General features: G+C 43.3%; 2 protein-coding genes across 8 annotated transcripts in view; both read right to left on the bottom strand.

The window, feature by feature from the left end:
• LOC135376181 (A disintegrin and metalloproteinase with thrombospondin motifs 9-like) overlaps window positions 1-7,897 on the bottom strand; it is a 93,139-nt gene extending 85,242 nt beyond the window's left edge. Inside the window, exon 1 of one of the 5 annotated variants that reach the window (XR_010417566.1) lies at window positions 7,686-7,895. Coding sequence is in view for 4 of the 5 variants with exons in the window: in XM_064608780.1 (XP_064464850.1) it covers window positions 7,686-7,770 (85 nt within the window). In the remaining variant the exon portion in view is untranslated. Of the gene's footprint in view, window positions 1-7,685 lie in introns of all 5 variants that reach the window. The other 4 variants (XM_064608778.1, XM_064608780.1, XM_064608779.1 and 1 more) reach the window with 4 other exon arrangements.
• A 330-nt stretch (window positions 7,898-8,227) lies between these two features.
• LOC135376175 (ELAV-like protein 1) lies at window positions 8,228-16,867 on the bottom strand. Of its 3 annotated transcripts, none has more exons than XM_064608770.1 (2): window positions 16,763-16,867; window positions 8,228-9,426 (listed from the first exon to the last, which is right to left on the bottom strand). In XM_064608770.1, exon 2 carries the CDS (start codon window positions 9,327-9,329, stop codon window positions 8,421-8,423), a length of 909 nt encoding a protein of 302 aa, XP_064464840.1. In that variant the 5' UTR covers window positions 9,330-9,426; window positions 16,763-16,867; the 3' UTR covers window positions 8,228-8,420. The 3 variants fall into 3 exon arrangements, with proteins under 3 accessions (XP_064464840.1, XP_064464842.1, XP_064464841.1); XM_064608772.1 differs by having other exon boundaries at window positions 8,228-9,335; window positions 16,763-16,848; XM_064608771.1 differs by having other exon boundaries at window positions 8,228-9,422; window positions 16,763-16,835.
• Window positions 16,868-18,517: the final 1,650 nt, after the last annotated feature.

Genomic DNA, 18,517 nt, shown 5'->3' with positions numbered 1-18,517 from the left:
ATACTCTCTCTTCTGTAGGATGTCTGCCTAACTGCATAGCTCAACTGCAAAAATGGCATCCATACTGCTCTCGTAGCTTTTTTTAAAATCTGCTGGGGATAAAAAAGCACCCTGCATATCTTCATTTATCGCTTTAGTTAAAGGAAGTTGAATCAAAACAGTCCAGTTGCCTTAACTTCCTAGAGCACACCAAATTATGAATGGAAGTACATCTCTAGTGCAATGACAGTACTAAAAAGAGTTGTTAGTACTAAAAAATATACAATATGTAAGGGATGTGCAATTAGTATATGCAATCATGAAAATAACACTTACCATGTCTAAAGTGCATCATTAACAAATGCTGGTGGCACTGCCAGCCATTTCGCACCACTTATACTTTCCGGTAATTTGGAGGGCAATTAAGAGAGGGGTGTATCAGCAGTGGTGCATTGCCGACAAGCCCAAAAGGATGCTTTAGTGCATTAACTCGGCCAGCCAGTGGTTGAATATGACTCCAGTATCATCAGCATAAAATGTAATATAATCTATTTCCCACCGCAAATGTGGTGGAAGCAAAAGTCAAAAAGCCATGAAAGGCTGGACTAGCTTCAGCCCCCATACATGAAAAACAGACACACAACTGGAACTGAAATAGCGACACAATTGAATGAGAGAATGACCAAAAAAGACAGAAAAGGAACGAAAAAAACAACAACAAAAAAACTGCAACATGCACTATTTTAGACATGTGTAAATAACTATTTTAAAACCAAAGTGAATACGAAGCAAACAGACAAGTAACCGAAGCGAAGATTAAGTGAAGTCGTATAACTGGACCAGATATACATGCAGCATGTCCACAGATATAAACATGTGTACAGCATTATGATGTAGCGCTCACGTTGTCTTCTGCCCTCTTGTGCGGTTTTTGGCCCTCAGTGTGCAGCGTTGGAACTATTCGAATATATTCAGTTTGGAAGAAACATAGATTCGATTCGAAATCCGAATATAGAATTCCATACTTGATTACAAATTCCAATCAAATATACTGCTATTCGCTTCGTTATTTGAAAAATTCGAATTTTGCGCATGCCTACACTATTTACGTTAATCACGAAGGCTGTGCCAGATATACGAATAATGAGGCATGCTACTCATAAAACAAAAATAATTCTTTCTGCCTAGATAACTTTATATTGTTAATATTGCTACATGCAATATCATTTAATAGATTGGAAAGCTGATAAGGGACAGTGAAATCCAAGGTTTATCCTGCATTGTGGTCAAAACAACGGAGTTGCTGTCCTAAGAGTGCAGATCGCAAGACGTTCTTGCAATGAAGAAAGGAACAACAAGAAATGGGCAAGGTGAAGAGGTGCCTATTTTCTTGCCTCAAATGTAAAAACGAAGTACGCAATATCTGTATAATGCGGTAGATTTAAGAACATTGCATTTCTAGTATAAGGGAGTAATATGGCCCTTATTAGGCATAAGAGAACTGATGTTCTGAGGCTGGAACAACATAGAAGGGACAAATACATACAAAGCCTCAATAGGAGGAAAGGAGGATGAGTGAGAGAGAGTGGCTGGTTTGTCCCTTCAGATGACGCACCCTGGAAGTCACTGAGAAGGCGTGTTAGCTTAGCTCAATTGGTAGAGCCCTGGACCGGCAATCCAGAAGATGTGGGTTCGACTCCTACAGCTGGCTAACCTTTTCAGTTGACTTTCATCTTTTATTATTAGGCATACTAAATATGTTTCAGGACTCGTTAATACGTCGTTACTCTGCATTCACGCAAATTATACCAGTCTTCGTGTGCCTCAGCACCAAACACAAAAAAAGTTCAACAGCGGAACAGCTGAAATAACACGAAAAACAAAAGCGTACAAGTACATCTGTATGTCTGCTGTATTTATCGCCCAGGAAGACGTTGACCCGAGCACGGAAGAGCATTGCCTGGAACACCCCTATGACTCACTAAACCTCCAAAGCTTCAGGTACCACCACATTGGTGTCGGAAGAGATTAGTTAGAGAGAACCTGAAGTTCCAGAACGTTATCCCAATGACCTCTGCCTGGTATAGTATGGTGATGGTGCCTGGAAGGTGGTGCCTGGTAATGGGTGAAAAAAAGGGGGGAACCGGTGTACCAAAGAGGGGAGCAAAGAAAAGGGGGGGAGGAGGGGAAACGTTTCGAGCGAAAGCTCTTCTTCAGACTAGAGGGGCAGAATAGGAACCCACTTTCCATACCTCTAGTCTGAAGAAGAAACTTTCGCTCGAAACATCACCCCCCCCCCCCCTCCCTTTCTTTGCTCCCCTCTTCGGTACACCAGTTCCCCCCTTTTTTCTCCCTGTGTATGTGTACCTGGCAGCCCTTTTGGATTTTCGTCTTCCATAGTTAGAATGGCCCAACAAAAGCTGACATCATGAGGGGCTTGACTTGGGGCAGAACATCTGAAGGATAAGTTAACCTCTGCCGGAAAAGTAATCAATTACTGAGTAATCGATTATCCAGAAAAGTAAATCCTTACTCAAAAAATTACTTTGACAGTAAAGTAACTGATCATTCAAAAAATTACTAAAACAAGTAATTATTTACAAGTAAAGCAAGTACTAGTAACGCGTTACGCACAAGTCTGCTAACTAGAAACGCACCCTCTGGACAGACCACTACACAGAACAAAAGCCCACGTAGTTATGATGATTTATTTCCTGAAAAAGTCTGTTACCAATGTCTACTCGGAACAATTATCGGTAATTATCAGTTTTCTAAAAGGACAATAGCACCATCAATTGTGAGCTCGTTATAAATGTCCTGATGTCCTTCTATTGCTCAAAGAATAACAGTACAACCTTTAGTGCTTCTCGTCTCTTTCGCAGTGACATGCGGAGGCCCACTCAGCTCACCATCAGGCACCCCATCAGCACTTTGCACTTCAGCACTTTGGCAATTCGAGAAGCGCTATGCGAAATCTTGAGGTTAACAACATCAGAAATCATCCAAAACCTTGTAGGCCTACTTTAACACGTGTCGCCCTCTGCCGGAGGTACAGGTAGCCGCTCCTGGGGCTAGTCTGAGGGTCAAGTGCCGCGGTCAAAATAACGAGAGGATAATACGCATGTTTGGCCCTACTCATGGCACAAATCTCGGTCATTGTCGGATAAGCGAATTGTCGTACTAACGAGGTGGACTTACGTGGTGGCGAAACGGTTCCCCAGAAAACTGGTCGTAAAGCGAGCATGACAGATTATCGGGGGTAATACTAACGAGGGTTCACTGTACTTGTATTTTTTGTCGATTTCTTTGGGACGTTGTACTCCGCACTACTGTGCCGTGCCAAAGGAGGGGATAAATATGCTACCGTACAGCATAATTTTTATATGTACTGGTAAAATAAACCTATACCTGTTGAATATACTAGATACTTCGCATAATTTTGTCACTAGTGTTGGATGGGATCCTTCCATGACATGTCGGAACAGGAAACTACACTGAGACTTAATGTTATTTACATAGCCGATTTTTAAATATAAGTAACGAGAAGGCCTAAGAATAAGTAAGTAGATGTTTTATTTAGACATATTTGCTTTTAGGTCTAAAAATTACAGCTTTTGTTTTGTTCGCATTTATACGCGAGGGCTCCATAGAGTACATAACATAACCAAATTTTTTCGAGTATGGCATTACCTCTAGAAATTATGCCACATTCTAGATGCCCACGTAGAAGGATCGTCGTCGTCAGCATATATAGGGTGTTTTTCAATTCGTTATAGAAATTTTATTTAAAAAACTAGAAGAGCAAAATAGATGCCGTTTTAGCAGGTGGGTTATACGGCCAGGCAAACATCCTGTAGGGTGGAGTATGCAGCTACTGGACGACCAATTAGCTAAAATTCATTAATTAACGTATTAATTAGACGTTTCCTAGGAAATGCGAGATATCAGAACTGGAGTCAGTCATTATCCAAATCCACAGTCCATATTAAATGCCCTGTGAAGCAAACATACTTTGAGATAAATTGTCAAATTGCGCTATGCAAATGAGCCGAAACCAGAACTTTTCGAGCAGAAACAATGCGACCTTCGCCTTATATAAGCCTATAGCCAGTGCTTGATTGAATCCATTAGTTTTCACGCACCACTGAGGTTTTTCAGTCAGTGTCGTGTTTTTAATGTTCCAAGATTTTGCCCATTGAGTCCCCTGGCCAGTGTGCAGCGTCCTTATAATAATCAAATTTGTGCCATTCACAGTTTTGATTGTACAATATTGAACGAATTAATTTTCCACTGTTTTGTACGTACCAACAACAACAACTTTATTTTCAGAAGGAGAGTGGGGAGGTTCATCACCAGAGGCGATACTCTACCCCATTGCTGGTGGGGATGTGGGGTATAAAATACAGAGCCCCCTCACAATAACGATTGGAGTCCGATGGTGTCCAAAGTTTCAGCGCTCAAAGCCCTTTTGACCATTGTACCATATTACCACTGTACCAAGGATTATTGCTGTTGCTGGGCGCTAAGAAATAAATAAATATTAGAAGGCCATCACGCTGTTTATGGACAAGTCAATAAAACTGACTGATAAACTTATCTGAGACAGATAGCAGTCTATCTGGCCAAGAGGTAAGCGCCTACTCCAATCAGCTCCATCGCTCCAAAGCACGTGGCCATCTCACATGGATTACATGTCGCTCTTTCTGCGCTCAAGTGCGTAGTTCTGGTCTCGGCTCATTTGCATAGCAAAATTTGGCAATTTATATCTCGAGCTACATTTTGCTTCTCAGGGTGTTTAATAAGGACGATGGATTTGAATAATGACTGGCTCCAATTCCGCTATCGTGCATTTCCCAGAAAACATCTAATTAATAAGTTAACTAACGAATTTTAGCTAATTCGTCGTTCAGTAGTTGCATACGCTGTCCTACAAGTAGTTCGGCTGGCCGTATAACTCACCTGCTAAAGCGGCATCTATTTTGCTCTGGTAGCTTTTTTAATAAAAATTCTGTAACAATTAAAAAACACCCTGTATAATGAATACAGCTTCTCCATGCAAATGAACAATGTTGTGTACAAAGCGATTAAAAAGAAGCAGTTAAAATATGCTCCCTTGTGGAACGCATGCTGTCAGGGGTAAGGTGGACGACGTTCCTTATTTTAAGAAAACAAATTGTGCTCTCTTGGAAAGATAAGATTTGATAAGCTGCTGGGGGATACCACAGCAGACTCCATAGGAGTTCAATTTTGATAAATGAATATTACTATTTGTACAATTAAATGCCTTGCTCAGGTACAGAAAAATGCAGAGTGAGCTGCTTGGTGTTTGCCTTTTACCCCACAGTGTGTGCCCAAGCTCGGCTTCAACTTCAACCGGATACTGGGTGCAAGAAGCCTACCTTCAAAGCTATCTAAGATATATATTCCTTTTGGAGCAAAAATATAGGAAGCAATCGGGTAAGCCATCTATATTGGCAAATAATAGCTTCATCTGAAAAGCGGTTCAATATTAGACCTCCCATATTCATTGACAAAAAGAAAGAGTGCATAAATCGTGGGATGGCCCTGCTAGAACCCATACTTGTGTTTGCATAGTGTTATCAAGTTCCTGTAATATGCAGAGACATGGGTATATCAGGCATATCTTGGTGCAAATGCAGCTCTGGTAACTTGACATCTTTGCATGATATGGAACTTGTTTCTTTAATGTCAGAGATGGCCTTTAAGATCTTTGTATATTAACACTGTACATCTCCCGTATATCTCCTGCTACTTATGATAAGCGACCTAACGAAGCTTTCCACAGAAGGTACTCGCATCATAAAAGGCACGTGCTCCAAAAATTGAGAAATACATATTCTCATGTACTACAAAATATTATCTCAGTGCTGCATGTCAGACACTCCCTACTCTTACAGCTTCAAGTTATGAGGCTCTTGCTTATCACTGCTACCTTGTGGGGAGGTACTCCTACAGTTTCAGCTTTCATTTAATCTCCTAGAAATGCATTCAAGAATTCACAAAGCCAAATTTTTCAACAGAACATGAGTAGTAGTAACTCCATTTATTCTAAGAGTACTGTGTTTTCGTTGCTTTGTCTGACAATGCATTATAATGCAAGTGCTGTGAAAGGAGATAACAATGGCAAAGAAAAGAAAAACAGAAAAAAGAGCAAAAAACGATGTGCTGCAGTTCTCTCATCCTTTTTCTGGCTCTGCATCATACGATGCTCACACTGGAGTGACGCACGATTTGCAGAGCAACATTCAGCCCAAAACAAGGAAATGTTGGGTTCTACTTATTTTTTGCAATGGCAGAGTCAGTCAAAATGCAACAGCAGAGTCAACCAAAATGCTGCACAATGGGAAACTGACCAAAAGTTCTTGTCGATGACGCAGACCAAGCTTTTTGGAGAACAGGCTCTCAAATTCACTGTACATTAATTAACTCAGTTCCCAAAACTGATCAACGGAAAGGCAATATTTTGTCATTGTTGTCACCTCACAGGGCTGCAAAAGCAAGTGTAGTTGTTGCATCGCTGATGCAGCAACATGCATAACATCTAACCTTTTTTTAATTATAATTTCCTTCAACCGTGTGAAATGAATTAGGTGCATAGGAAGAAAACAAAGCTCTGTCTGAACATGGCTACTCCACACTTGAATCAATTTATAATGTTAGCTCGAGCCAACAGGGCAATGTCAAAGATTAATGTCAAAGAAATAATACTTTTATAAATTAACAAACAGTCGTGAGGGCACTATGCTTGCCGCTCCCTGCTAATGCAGCCATCAACGGGAGAACCTAGTCAATTTTATGTCAGTATAATTATCTACTATTAATAGTATATTAATTTACAATCAGGTGGTGTAGTAGTAGTGATGACAACACTAACAAGTTGAATAAGTTACGTGTTACAAGTACGAAAGTTAGAGGAATCAGGAGACGAGTATCAACACACCAGTTATGAAGCAAACAGATACATTTCGATGAATTTCAAGATTCATGCCAGTGGAGTGGCAATTAAAGGATCGATTTTCTAGAGGACGTACACTCGTCGGCAAGAAAAGGAATTGCAGGTGAACCATAGTGCACTCCATAAAAGTAGAAACATAATTTACTTGTAGTCCTTACTCCTTTGACAAAAATGCTAAGCGAAACTGTTCCAACCCATCCGCGTGACAACTTCTCAATAAACTTGATGCTGTCACTTTAGTGACAGCAGTTATACAGCCGATATTGTTTTCTTTTTCTTCTTCGGTGTTAAGCACGTGCGTCGCCCAGGATAGCCAGTCACTATTTTAGGCAACACTATATCGAAGCATGACATTTGCTTCTTCAAAAACTTGACAAACTGGAGGACACGATGCCAAGCAGTAACTGCTACAAAACAGCGTCGTCGTTTTGAGGTCAAGGCTCAAGTGTGCGGAGAAAAAGGAAACCTCGAGGAATACACTTTTCGAGACAGGCACAAATGCATCTGCACATTTCGTGAAGGCCAGCTTCCTTTGGGTTTCTTCTCTCCTTTTTTGGAAGTGTCTAAACTTTAAACAGCCCGGATACAACTTCGGATCGCTTTTTATGCACACGGGACAATAATGTTCCTCATATTTCTGTTGCAAAAAACTTTTTTTCCTGCGTGATTTTGAAGCCCTCTTAGTTTTTGTAAACACGATTCAGTTACAGGGTGCTGCCCTTCAACTCACCTGGCCTGATGTGTAGACTTTGACATAGTAAAGCGGCGTACGAAAACGTGAACGCTGAACAGACGAAGAGACCAGCGATGCGCATAGTCCTCCCAATCTATGGGTTCACATAGACTCAGAGGTCGCCGCACCTACATCCATGCACACATACCTCCACGATGCGGAGAATACGTCGTCAGACAGACATCGCCCATCGCCGTTCGCGGCGCTGCCGTCTGCAACTCCAATGACCGACAGATTGGGCGTAGCCCGCCAGCGCAGTCTTGACACGCGTCACCCGCGTCGTAAGCTTCGCTAAATGGAGCTCAGGCTCCCTTCAAGAACTATAAAATGCTGCTCGCTATGCACATGCTCGCGTGTTTCAGTTCGTGAATTTCCCACTGTGGCACGAAATTTCATGACCCTCGCCCGCGACTACAGCAGCCATGCCACAGAACTCCACAAAATGGGGTAAAGATTTCTGAACACGTTTATCTTATATGGTAGCAGAGAAAGTTTTTTTTTTCCTCGCTACCTTCTTCAAGAGGAACAACCAACAAAAATCATGTGGCATGTTTTTATTATGCAGAGCATTGTAATGCATGATGGGGCACTTCTCGATGTACACATTTGATACAACAAAACAACACAACATCCCCCACAATGTCCCCCGGGAAAAAGCCCTGATCTGAGCCCCTGCTAGCGCGCGCTGCGGGCAGGGCATGCCCTAGCCTCGCGCCATGAGAAACCCCCGTCCTACTTGGGCTGCTTGAACGACACCTGCAAAGGACGCCCAGCATAACGAAATCCATTGAGTGCCTCAATGGCCCACACGCAGTCCTGGTAGTTGGCCATGGTAACAAAACCGAAGCCCTTACTTAGCCCTGTGGCCGTGTCACGAATGATGTTCACCTTGGTCACAGACCCGTATTGGGCGAAGAGCTGCCAGAGCGATTTCTCGTCCGTGTCCGCCCCAATGTTGTAGACGAACAGCACGTGACCTCCCTCCGGAGCTCCTCCTGCCATCGGGTAGCTGTATGAACCCGTTAGTGGATTATAACGGTACCGCCCCTGAGCCCCCCTCATCGGTCCTCCCCCTGCCACAGGAGCACGCAGTGGGGGACGCAGCTTCTTGGCGTTGTCTTCCGCAAACTTCACCAGGAGGGGCTCCGTTGCACCTGGGAGGGTCTGACCAGTCAGCGTAGCCATGGCGGCCTCTGCATTTTCACGCAAGTCGTACAGCGCAAACGCCACCCCCTTGTTGGTACCCGTCTCGTCGCGAAGGACACGGAACTGGATTAGTTTGCCGAAATCCGCAAAGAGTTTTTCTGCCTGCTCTGCAGGATAATGCTTGGGAATGCCCCGTATGTAGAGATTGGCATGCTTGATCGTCTCGCCTCCTGGCCGGGCGTACGCCACCTTGATCTTCTTATTCTGAAGCTGGAGGCCGTTGAGAGTCTCCACGGCCCGTGCTGCATCTGCGATGGTCTGGTAGTCGACAAAGCCAAAGCCGTAGCTGTATCCAGTTGCCTTGTGTCGCACGATCTTGCTCGACTTCACAGGGCCTATGCTGACAAACAGGTTGCGGAACTCTTCATCTGTCAGCGTCTGGGGCAGGTAGTTGATAATGAGGTTCGTCTGGCTGTTGTCTGTAGCGTTCTCCATGGCTCGCTGTCGGTGCCACCACGAAAAATGGGGAAGAAAAAAACGAAAGAAAAAATTACGATAAAAAAATTTAAGAAAAAAAAAAAGAAGGCACTGGCTGGAAAAGAGAGCAAAGTGAAGAGTTCAGTAACCACTAAGCAATTACCAGCGGTGTCACACAATTTTGTCAGTCCTCAAATGGTCACACCAATGACGGGGCATTTTAAATGGCACACACACGCTGACCATGACCTTCAGTTACCGAGAGTGTCCTCAGAAGAGCACTACATTACACACAGTCCGAGACGAGTTGGAGGAAGTGTGCTTTGTTCGGCATAACTGTCGCAGAATGGCCTAACATGAGCTATGCCATTTTAAAGGCTATGAAAGACTTTGTAAAGAACGATGCTCGGGAAAGAGCGAGCACTGTGAGCACACCACGTAAGGCTACTTTGGGGTTTCTGAAGGGAAAACTTGCAGCGAGGTTGGCTCCACTTAGGCCTCTGTGTATTATACCGGGCCTGAAACCTCCCAAGAAAAGTGACACATAGTTCGCTTTCCTGCCACATTGGCGCTGTCAACATGACACAAAAAGCTGTCAGGTCGACAGTGATCCGCTATGAGAAGTTGTTACAGTGTAACTCACTACACTGTGGCAGTTGCAGCTTCTCCCAATATGGTTTCAAGCATTCTATGCATCACTCGTGTGTATTCCATTGTGTCTTCAAGTAAGCATTACATCTGTTGCACTTTGAGGTAGAATACTAATCTCAAGTAATTTAAAATGCTAGCCAGCACGTCCTACGCCAGCACATGATCATAGCAGACGATGTTAACTGTTGTCATCACTCTCTTTCTATTATATGCGCGTATTAGAAATCAGATATTCAAGCACTAACTGCTGGAATCGAGTTCTTCAAAATGTACAAAAGAGATGCCCTTTTATTACTTTCACTTATTATTATACTTACTTTTATTACTTATTATTACTTTTATTATCACACCACGACTTTCTGCCATCCAACCACATCGCCACCACTACGGTAAGTAAGTAAACTAAGTTCGGCACAAGGTTTCAGGCCTGGTGTAGTAATATATGGAGATCTAGGTTCCAGCTGAGATGCTTGAACCATTTCAGTGTGAACAGACCCCGCTGTTTAAAATATGGAGACAAATTTTAGCAAGTCACAACACCTGTACGAAACAACTCCACTAGTACCATAGTTATTCTTGTGTGACTCACTGTCGATGCTGGTATGAAATGAAATCGACGTTGATAGAGGTTGCCAGTTGGTAATGAAAATCAGTAAGCCATACCAGTCAGATTCTTTCTAAAAAGCTATGAAACTATGCAGATGCCATTTTTGCAGGTGGGCTCTATGGCCAGGTGAAACATGCTTCTGGAGAGAGTATAACTCTTAGATGACTAATTCCCCAAAATTCGTTAACCCTAATTAGGCAAATTCGGGCAAAAGCCAGACAGCAGAATAGAAGACAATACTCGTTGAAAACCATTCTCTCTTTAAAAAATCATGAAATGAGCGCGTGCCGTGAAATACCCATCGCCGAAACATGCTATGCAAATGAGGCGAAACCAAAACAGCAAGCCGCAGGAGCACGTGACCTTCACCGGCGGAGGTTTGTCTGGGCTGCAGTGTGGTGGATCTGGCCAGCACATCAGAACCTACTCCAGGCATCTATCGCTCCAAATCCCTCTGACGTGGAATGAGCACTCTCCTCCACAACAGGCGCAGTTTCGGCTCATTTGCATATCAAAATTTGGCGATGGATATTTCAAAGCACGTTTAGGGATTTTTTTTTTTTAAATGGAATGGCTTTCAACGAGGACTGTCTCCCATTCTGCTATCTTGCTTTTCCCAAAATTCCTTAATTGTGTTGTAGTCATCTGGCCGTATAACAGTTGCAAAAACAGCATTACGCTGCCCTCGTAGCTTTTTTATTTAAAAAATCTCACGGATAGAAATACATCTAACCTGACAAAAAATCTACTCGAAAGAGTCTTGAATCTATAGAATCTATTTGCCTGAAAAGTACGGGGTTAATGGTGTTTATCTTCCACAAACTTTTGTCATGACTCAGGAGCACTTTGATCAATTTTCAGTCCCAAGAAAATGAATTTTCTGAATTAAACTCCAAATTTTCCCAAGCAAACGTCACTTTTTTTGTTGCCAGAAACAGAAGACGCATGTCGGATTTACCCGATTATATCACAAAATGGATTCCTTACTAAAGTTTTTTTTTAAAATTCCGTGTTAGCGCCGCGAAGCAACTGTGGCTATGAGCAGCGTACAGACGTGGACAGATGGAGAGAGGACAGCAAGGAGGAGCGGGGGACAGGGGGTTTAGTATGCATCCTGGGCCGACCTCCCCTACTAAAGTGGTAACAGCTTAAAAAAATAATGCGAAAACCATTGTTTCGTGTGGCACAATCTGTTAGCCGTTCTCAATTCACCGTCAGGTTAATGCAATAAGGCAGGAAAAAAAAAAAGAAAGACCCTCCTCTTCCTGTTTCCTCCTCACTGTTTTTCTCACATAACTGCAGTTATCAGCAGGAGCATGGAAAAGGAAACTGAAGGGGCAGGGATCACCATTTTCTTCCACCGCTTCTTACATTAATTGAACCTCTGTATGCAATAAGGGGATAAGTCTAATTATCCCCTTTTTAGTATTTTTGTTGCAATAAGATCTACATACCAGTATGTACCTGTCAAGAAAATTTAGGACCGTATTGCAATTTATTGACTCACTACAGGAGGATAAGAAACGGGAACTACATGCCTGTCAATGGGACAGTCAGATCAGGCCCCTTTTCTACACATGCATACCAATGGTGTAGCTTAAATTTTGCTACGATGCGGAAACGAATTCTGACTTCCGCTCGAAAAACATGTTCTTCCTACCTCACATGACCGTGTCAGCAGTGCTACTGAGACTTGTAATCTGAAAAACGTGTGCACTATGCTAATATGTCATATTTTGCTGGCCATACAGAACATTATTTTCAAGATTGTGCTCGTTTAGCAGCACGATAATCAAAATCTAGGCTGCTCCACTGCACAAAGGTAGCTCGCCCGTCCTGGAGTGACCATGAAAGTCGGACTCGTGAAAACTGTTTTTTCCTGCACGGAAACCCTGTGCGCGCGGTGTTACATAGAAAAAGGGGATATGTCATGCTCCTGGGTTTTGTTCAATTTCTGCTAAGTCACACATCCAGAAACGATGCTAACGGGACATGCATGTAGAGTAGACACATGCATATATGTTACACATTTTGCATTTACGTTATTCGAGGAAACTCATCTGAAAATTACTTTACCAAATATTCACTTGCAGTTTTCTCGGTTTGGGATTTTTTCGACTTATCCCCGTATTGCATACAGAGGCTCAATTAGACTGAAAGCTCAGCGAGGCCGACAATTTGTGCATCTTGAAACAACGGCTTTCGTATTTTTTTCTTCCTTCGGCTATTACCACTTTAGTAGGGAATTTATTTTTTGATGGAACGGGGTAAATCTGACATGCGCTTTCTGTTTCTGGGGAAAGAAATGTGACACTGCCCTGGCAAATTTCAGAGTCGAATTCAGAAAATTCCATATCTCACGACTGAAAATTGATCAAATCACTCCTATGTAATGGCCAAAGTTTCCGGAAGATAAACACCGTTGGACAGAGGTGAAACACCCTGTACACAGGCTGTCCCAGAAAATGTGACATTAAATTATAATAATAAAAAAAAAAACTATACCACCTAGAATTACACGATCAACGGCGTTTGTTCTTAATAGGTTTTTGCCTCCTCCTGATGTGAATGTCATCTAACGCAAGTTTTATTGTGGCAGTTTTTAAGAACTAAACTCTGAAATTTGCAAAGTAAAGGTTGCTTTTTTATCGTACCAATGTGAAGCATGTGCAGAGTTTACTCGAGTTCATAATAATTAATACGGATATTGAGGAACTATTTCATTGGAAAGAATAGCCGAAGACCATGTGTTACGGTGCGCTCGACCCCTCTCGAGCACTCCCATTCTGACGAAAGGAGGTTGCTTAACCTAGCCCACACAGGGATAGTAGAAAAAAGAAAGAGTTATTGAAATGGGGAAAGGGAATGCATGATCTCAGTGGGAGCTGGATGAAATAAGCCACACCTTGCCTTATTGTTTTCTACTGTCCCTGCATGGGCTAGACTTCACAACCTCCTTTCATCGGAGTGAGGGCGCACAAAAAGTGGTTGACGCTGTGGTGAGTGCTCTGAAACGCATGATGTTTGGCTATTTTTTCTGAAGGAATAGCTCCTCAATATTCGTGTCAATTATCGTGAACCCGAGTAAATCTGGCATGCGCGTCACACTGTTGGGGTAAAAAAAGCGACCTTCACTTGGCAAATTTCTGAGTTCAGTTAGTAAAAGCTGACACAAACTTAAATGATATTAACATCAGGAGGTGGCAAAAACCTAGTAAGAACAAATGCTGTTGATCGCGTGATTCTAGGTGGAATAGTTTTTTTTTTTCAATTATAATTTCATGACATTTTCTGGGACTACCTGTATACAGGAAGTATGTACAGGATAATTTTTATCATTTAAAAATTGGTTTTAAAAAGCTGTGGGAGCAGCACTCATGCCATTTTTACAGGACTGGACGACTAACTACCTAAAATTCATTCATTAACTTTTTAATTAAATGTTTTTTTGCAAAACTGAGACAGCAGAATTGGAGCCCGTCATTGTTTAAATCCACCCTTGTTTTTTTACATATACTGAAATATACTTGAGATATAAGTCACCAAAGTTTGGTATGCAAATGAGCTGAAACCAGAAATACGCTCCTCTAGAGTGCGGGAACTACATTGCTTCGGCTTATCTGGGCCGGAAAGCGGTCTACCTGGCCAGCAGATCAGCGTTTATTCCAATCAGTTAGATCCCTACAAAACACGTAGGGCTCTGACACGAACGCCCTTTCACTCGTTTTGTACTTGAGAAGTGTGTTGTTTCAGTTTCAGCTCATTTCCATAGCAACATTTGGTGTTTATATCTCAAAGAACATGCCCATTTCAGGAAAAAACAGGATGAATTTAAATAATGACTGGTCCCAATTCTGCTGTCTTGCATCTCCCCAAAAACATCCAATTAATTAATGAACTATAGGTAATTAGTCGCTCAGGATTTACATGCTCCGTACCACAGGATGTCCGCATAACCCACCTGTGAAAACCGCATGTTTAGGTAGCCTTCACAGCTTCATTAATAAAATTCTGGAGAGGATTAAACCAAAACCCCCTGTGTATGCTACTAGCATTGTGCGAAAGCTGGCGTTGTATAGAACGTCTAGGGACTGTATCGAAAGCCAATGGTAGGCTAGGTTAGTTGAGTGAAGTTAGACCAAGTCAAGTGTCTCTATGGCCCGAAGGGTGGGACTCCCCACACGCCCGCTGTAGGAGGTGTCAGCAGCAAACTGTGCCACAGAAGTGTTTTGTGTACTTCACCTAATCAGGTTTGGATAATTACATACTGCCCAGAGACTGCATAGAATGCCTAGGGAAAGTGTTGCATAATTTCCAAAACAAAAATTTCATGTTTTGTCCAAAATAGCCAGGCATTCTATACAATGCCAGGATTTCACACTTCACCGGAAGCATATATACAGGGTGTTTGCTCTAACATATCCAAAAATTTTGTTCAAAGCGAGCGATAAAAGAGAAACGAGCACTACTTTTCAGCTACTTGACTAAGGTGCTACTAGTGAAGCAGTACCTGTTTCTTACTCAAGTAGCAGAAAAGTACCACTTGCTTTTCTTTTATCGCTCTATTTAAACAATTTCTGGACACGTTAGAGCAAACACCCTGTATATGAGAGCAAAATGCAAGCCTAAAAGAAATAAAACAATATAAAGAAAAGGGGATCGTCCAGCAAGTTCCTAGGAAGTCTGGCCATCACATGTCATGTACGAGTCTACCTCTCAACACGTTTAAGTGGCAGCAAATACAAGCCAATCAACACAATAAAAAAGTAATTGGGCTTTCACTAATGCACAATACGAAGCTGATAGCTCTGAAGTGCTGGAGTGTCATTCTTGGACTCCTTACGTATAGGGTTTATTCACATGACATCATCCGCAGGAGACCGCCACTGTCGTTAGCAGGCAGATGTGCTGCATTCGACCATCATATTGTAGGTCCCATCCGGGTCATTGCCCATATCGTACTCACTGTATAATTGGTGTTTCAATGTTATTGTGCTGTGTCATTTGTAGCATATCCAAGCGATTTCCATGTTTCCGACTTCAATAGTCATCCAAAAAGCATATGGCAGCGAACGAAGGCGGGAACATAACTTAGAGGGACTTACAGCATGACAGCAAGGTCACGTCAGTGAATAAACCCTATAGTTACATGACTTACAAAATGGAGAATTTCTCAGCTTCCATCGAAAGACAAGGAAAACCGAGTGTTCCAAGAGGGGACTTGAACCTATTTCAATTTGTGTGCAAAACAAACGTACATATAATTGCGAGTGTCAATATGTACGTTAACTATCATACAAAATATATGCCAGCAAGCAGTGCTTCCATGAAGTATGAATAGATATATGTAAAGATCTCTATTATATGAAAAATAATTTGTGCAAGAGCACTTTGTGTGGCATTTCATGTCTCGTCAAGTTGAGGCAAATGGGGTTTGTACAAGCCGAGTCGTTTATCATTTGTTGTTTACCAGCAAAATAAGATGGCGGGAACACACAGGCTCTCGCCAGAGGCCAGAAGTACGTACAAACGGAAAATGAAGGTCGTTTTGGTAATTCTCTATTGCAGGTCACTCTCTACTAAATGCAGATCTGCTTCACTGAAGTTGGACACAGTAACGCTATTATTCAAAGATAATTTGTAACCTTAGTAGTGAAAATGGGTACCCGGTACACACAAACACACGCACGCGGCTGCTTGACGTTCCTTGTTCTCCCAGAAATCAGAATCAAACTGTTGGAGTGAATGGCGCTCAAATGACACAAACTACCATAGAATCTCCAAAGATGCCTTCAAATGAACGTGCCGAACCACGTGTGCACAGTACCGTAGTGCGGTAAAACAGGCCTTCGAGTATACGTCAGCGACGACGTGCTAGAATAGTGAAAAACAAATGGTTACGGACACTGTTCCAAGCTGAATATACAAAAGAGACATAAAATCAAAAAAAGCTATGGCACCATCTGTAGAACGACGTCGACACGTTCTCGTGGCCGAAGCAACAATTGTTCACCCGGCGACGCGCCAACGCCATCATCGCTAAGCCTAGCGTTAAAATCCTAATACGCTTTCTCGCGCAACTAGTAAGCTTCTGCTGTTCTTGTGAGGCTCCGTAGAGAGTAATAGCTTCGTTTCAATTAATATGCTATCATATTAGTGGAATACCACAATGCGTGGTACGAAAAATACTTACGAAGGTGGAAATTCACGTCATAAAAGCTCCTACACAATGCTGAAAAAGACGACAAGAATCCCCCTGGCGGTCGCTGCTTCAAATCGCAGTGAGCGTTACAAATTAGGAACACTCATGTTTAATTGTGTATTTGTACAAACCTTCTGTGCTATTCCGCCTTATTTTCAAAATTATTTGAAAGAAGAAAAAATGAAACATCATCACTCACGGCTACGCCCCCTTTTATGGGCACGATATGGGCAGGTTGCACTAAAGTTTCGCCCGCGACCGCATCTCCAACTCCCTCGTCATGAGGGTTATAGAAATGATGTGGGTGGTCGTGTCCGGCGTGTTCCCTTGCCTTACCGCTGTACCGGGAACGTCATCTCTTTTGTGGAAATCATTGCGCCACGATTTTTCAGAGCCGCAGTGTAGGCGATACATGCCCGTGTACGGAGAAACCTCCGGAGCGCCCCCAAATCCAAACGTTGTGCAACAGGCCCATCCACCACAGACATCCCGTGGTCTCTCAGCATTGTTTTTTTTTTTTTTCTCGCTCTGTTTTTTTTTTTTTTTTTTTTTTTAGTGATGCCTGGCTGCCCACAGTGCGATGACTTCGTGATCGCTAGGTTACTGACAGAATAAGCATACATAGGCAGGCAGACAAACCTGCAATACACACTACCATTACGGCATTGCCATTAATGGAATTATCTGATGAGCTCTGCTGTCAATTTCAATGTGTCAGCTGTTATGGAATAGCACGACGCTTCTTGGTGGACGACTGGTCGTCCCGCGTCGTACCCCCTCGGTATGCTATGGCGGTGGCGCTGCCAGAGAAGGGGGCTTGGGGTGTTCAACGCCCCCAGCCCCAAATCGTACTTTATGTAGTACATCTGGGAGAGTGAAAACGAGGGTGAAATCATCTCACCCACATGTAAAGTTCCCGTAGAACCCCTTCAGAAATATTTTTATAGCTACGCTACTGTGCTATGGTCTGCACCAGGGATTTTCCCAGCAGCCCCCGCACCCTCTAATGCCCCCAAATTCCAAAAGCAGCAGATATGGGCGTCACCCCCCCTCCTACAAGAACCCCCCTCCCCCCATGAATATCGTGGGAATGTCCCTGGGCTGTACTATCTACACTACAGCAGTAGTTCTCGACGTGCCCGGGGGAGCCTGTGATGCGCCGGCAAGGCTTCGAGGTAGCCATGCACGGGCCCGGGCCCCCGACCCGGCCCGCGGGCCGGCCCGGGCTTGTTATTGACTGTGTGCTCCGAGCCGGGCGGAGCCCGAGCCGACAAAATACGCCACCACCGCGGGCCGGGCCGGGCCCGGGCCGACAAATATGTTTCCGAGAGTCAGGCCCGGCCGGGCCACGCAGCTAATTCCACACAATGGAGATGCATTAGTTCATATCATCATGCGCTTGCGTCGTTCCTGTGCATATTTTGCAAGACAAGCAAGGAATACTGCATTAGGCATATGATTCGACCCTCTAAAACATTCTGAAAGCCACATTACATTGCTCGTCACTCCTCACGTATTTCACAATCACTTGGCAAAGCTTGGTGAGAGGGGTATGGACTGGGAGAAGGAGTTTGTCGACAGCATCCTCTACCTCCGCAAAATCTTGACAGTGTAACGATAACGCACATGCCCGCATACGTTCTGGCAGAGGCGGAGAGTTTTCATTTTCCCAGGGGGGGCAAGGGCGCACCGCGAAATAAGTACTCTGGCGGGGGTGGGGGGTGGGGGATATGTTTATTAAGAAAA

Source organism: Ornithodoros turicata, unplaced genomic scaffold (assembly GCF_037126465.1).
Source record: "Ornithodoros turicata isolate Travis unplaced genomic scaffold, ASM3712646v1 ctg00001050.1, whole genome shotgun sequence".
Classification (NCBI taxonomy): domain Eukaryota; kingdom Metazoa; phylum Arthropoda; class Arachnida; order Ixodida; family Argasidae; genus Ornithodoros; species Ornithodoros turicata.
The sequence above is the reverse complement of the archived record's forward strand: the minus strand, read 5'-3'. Positions and strand labels throughout refer to the sequence as shown.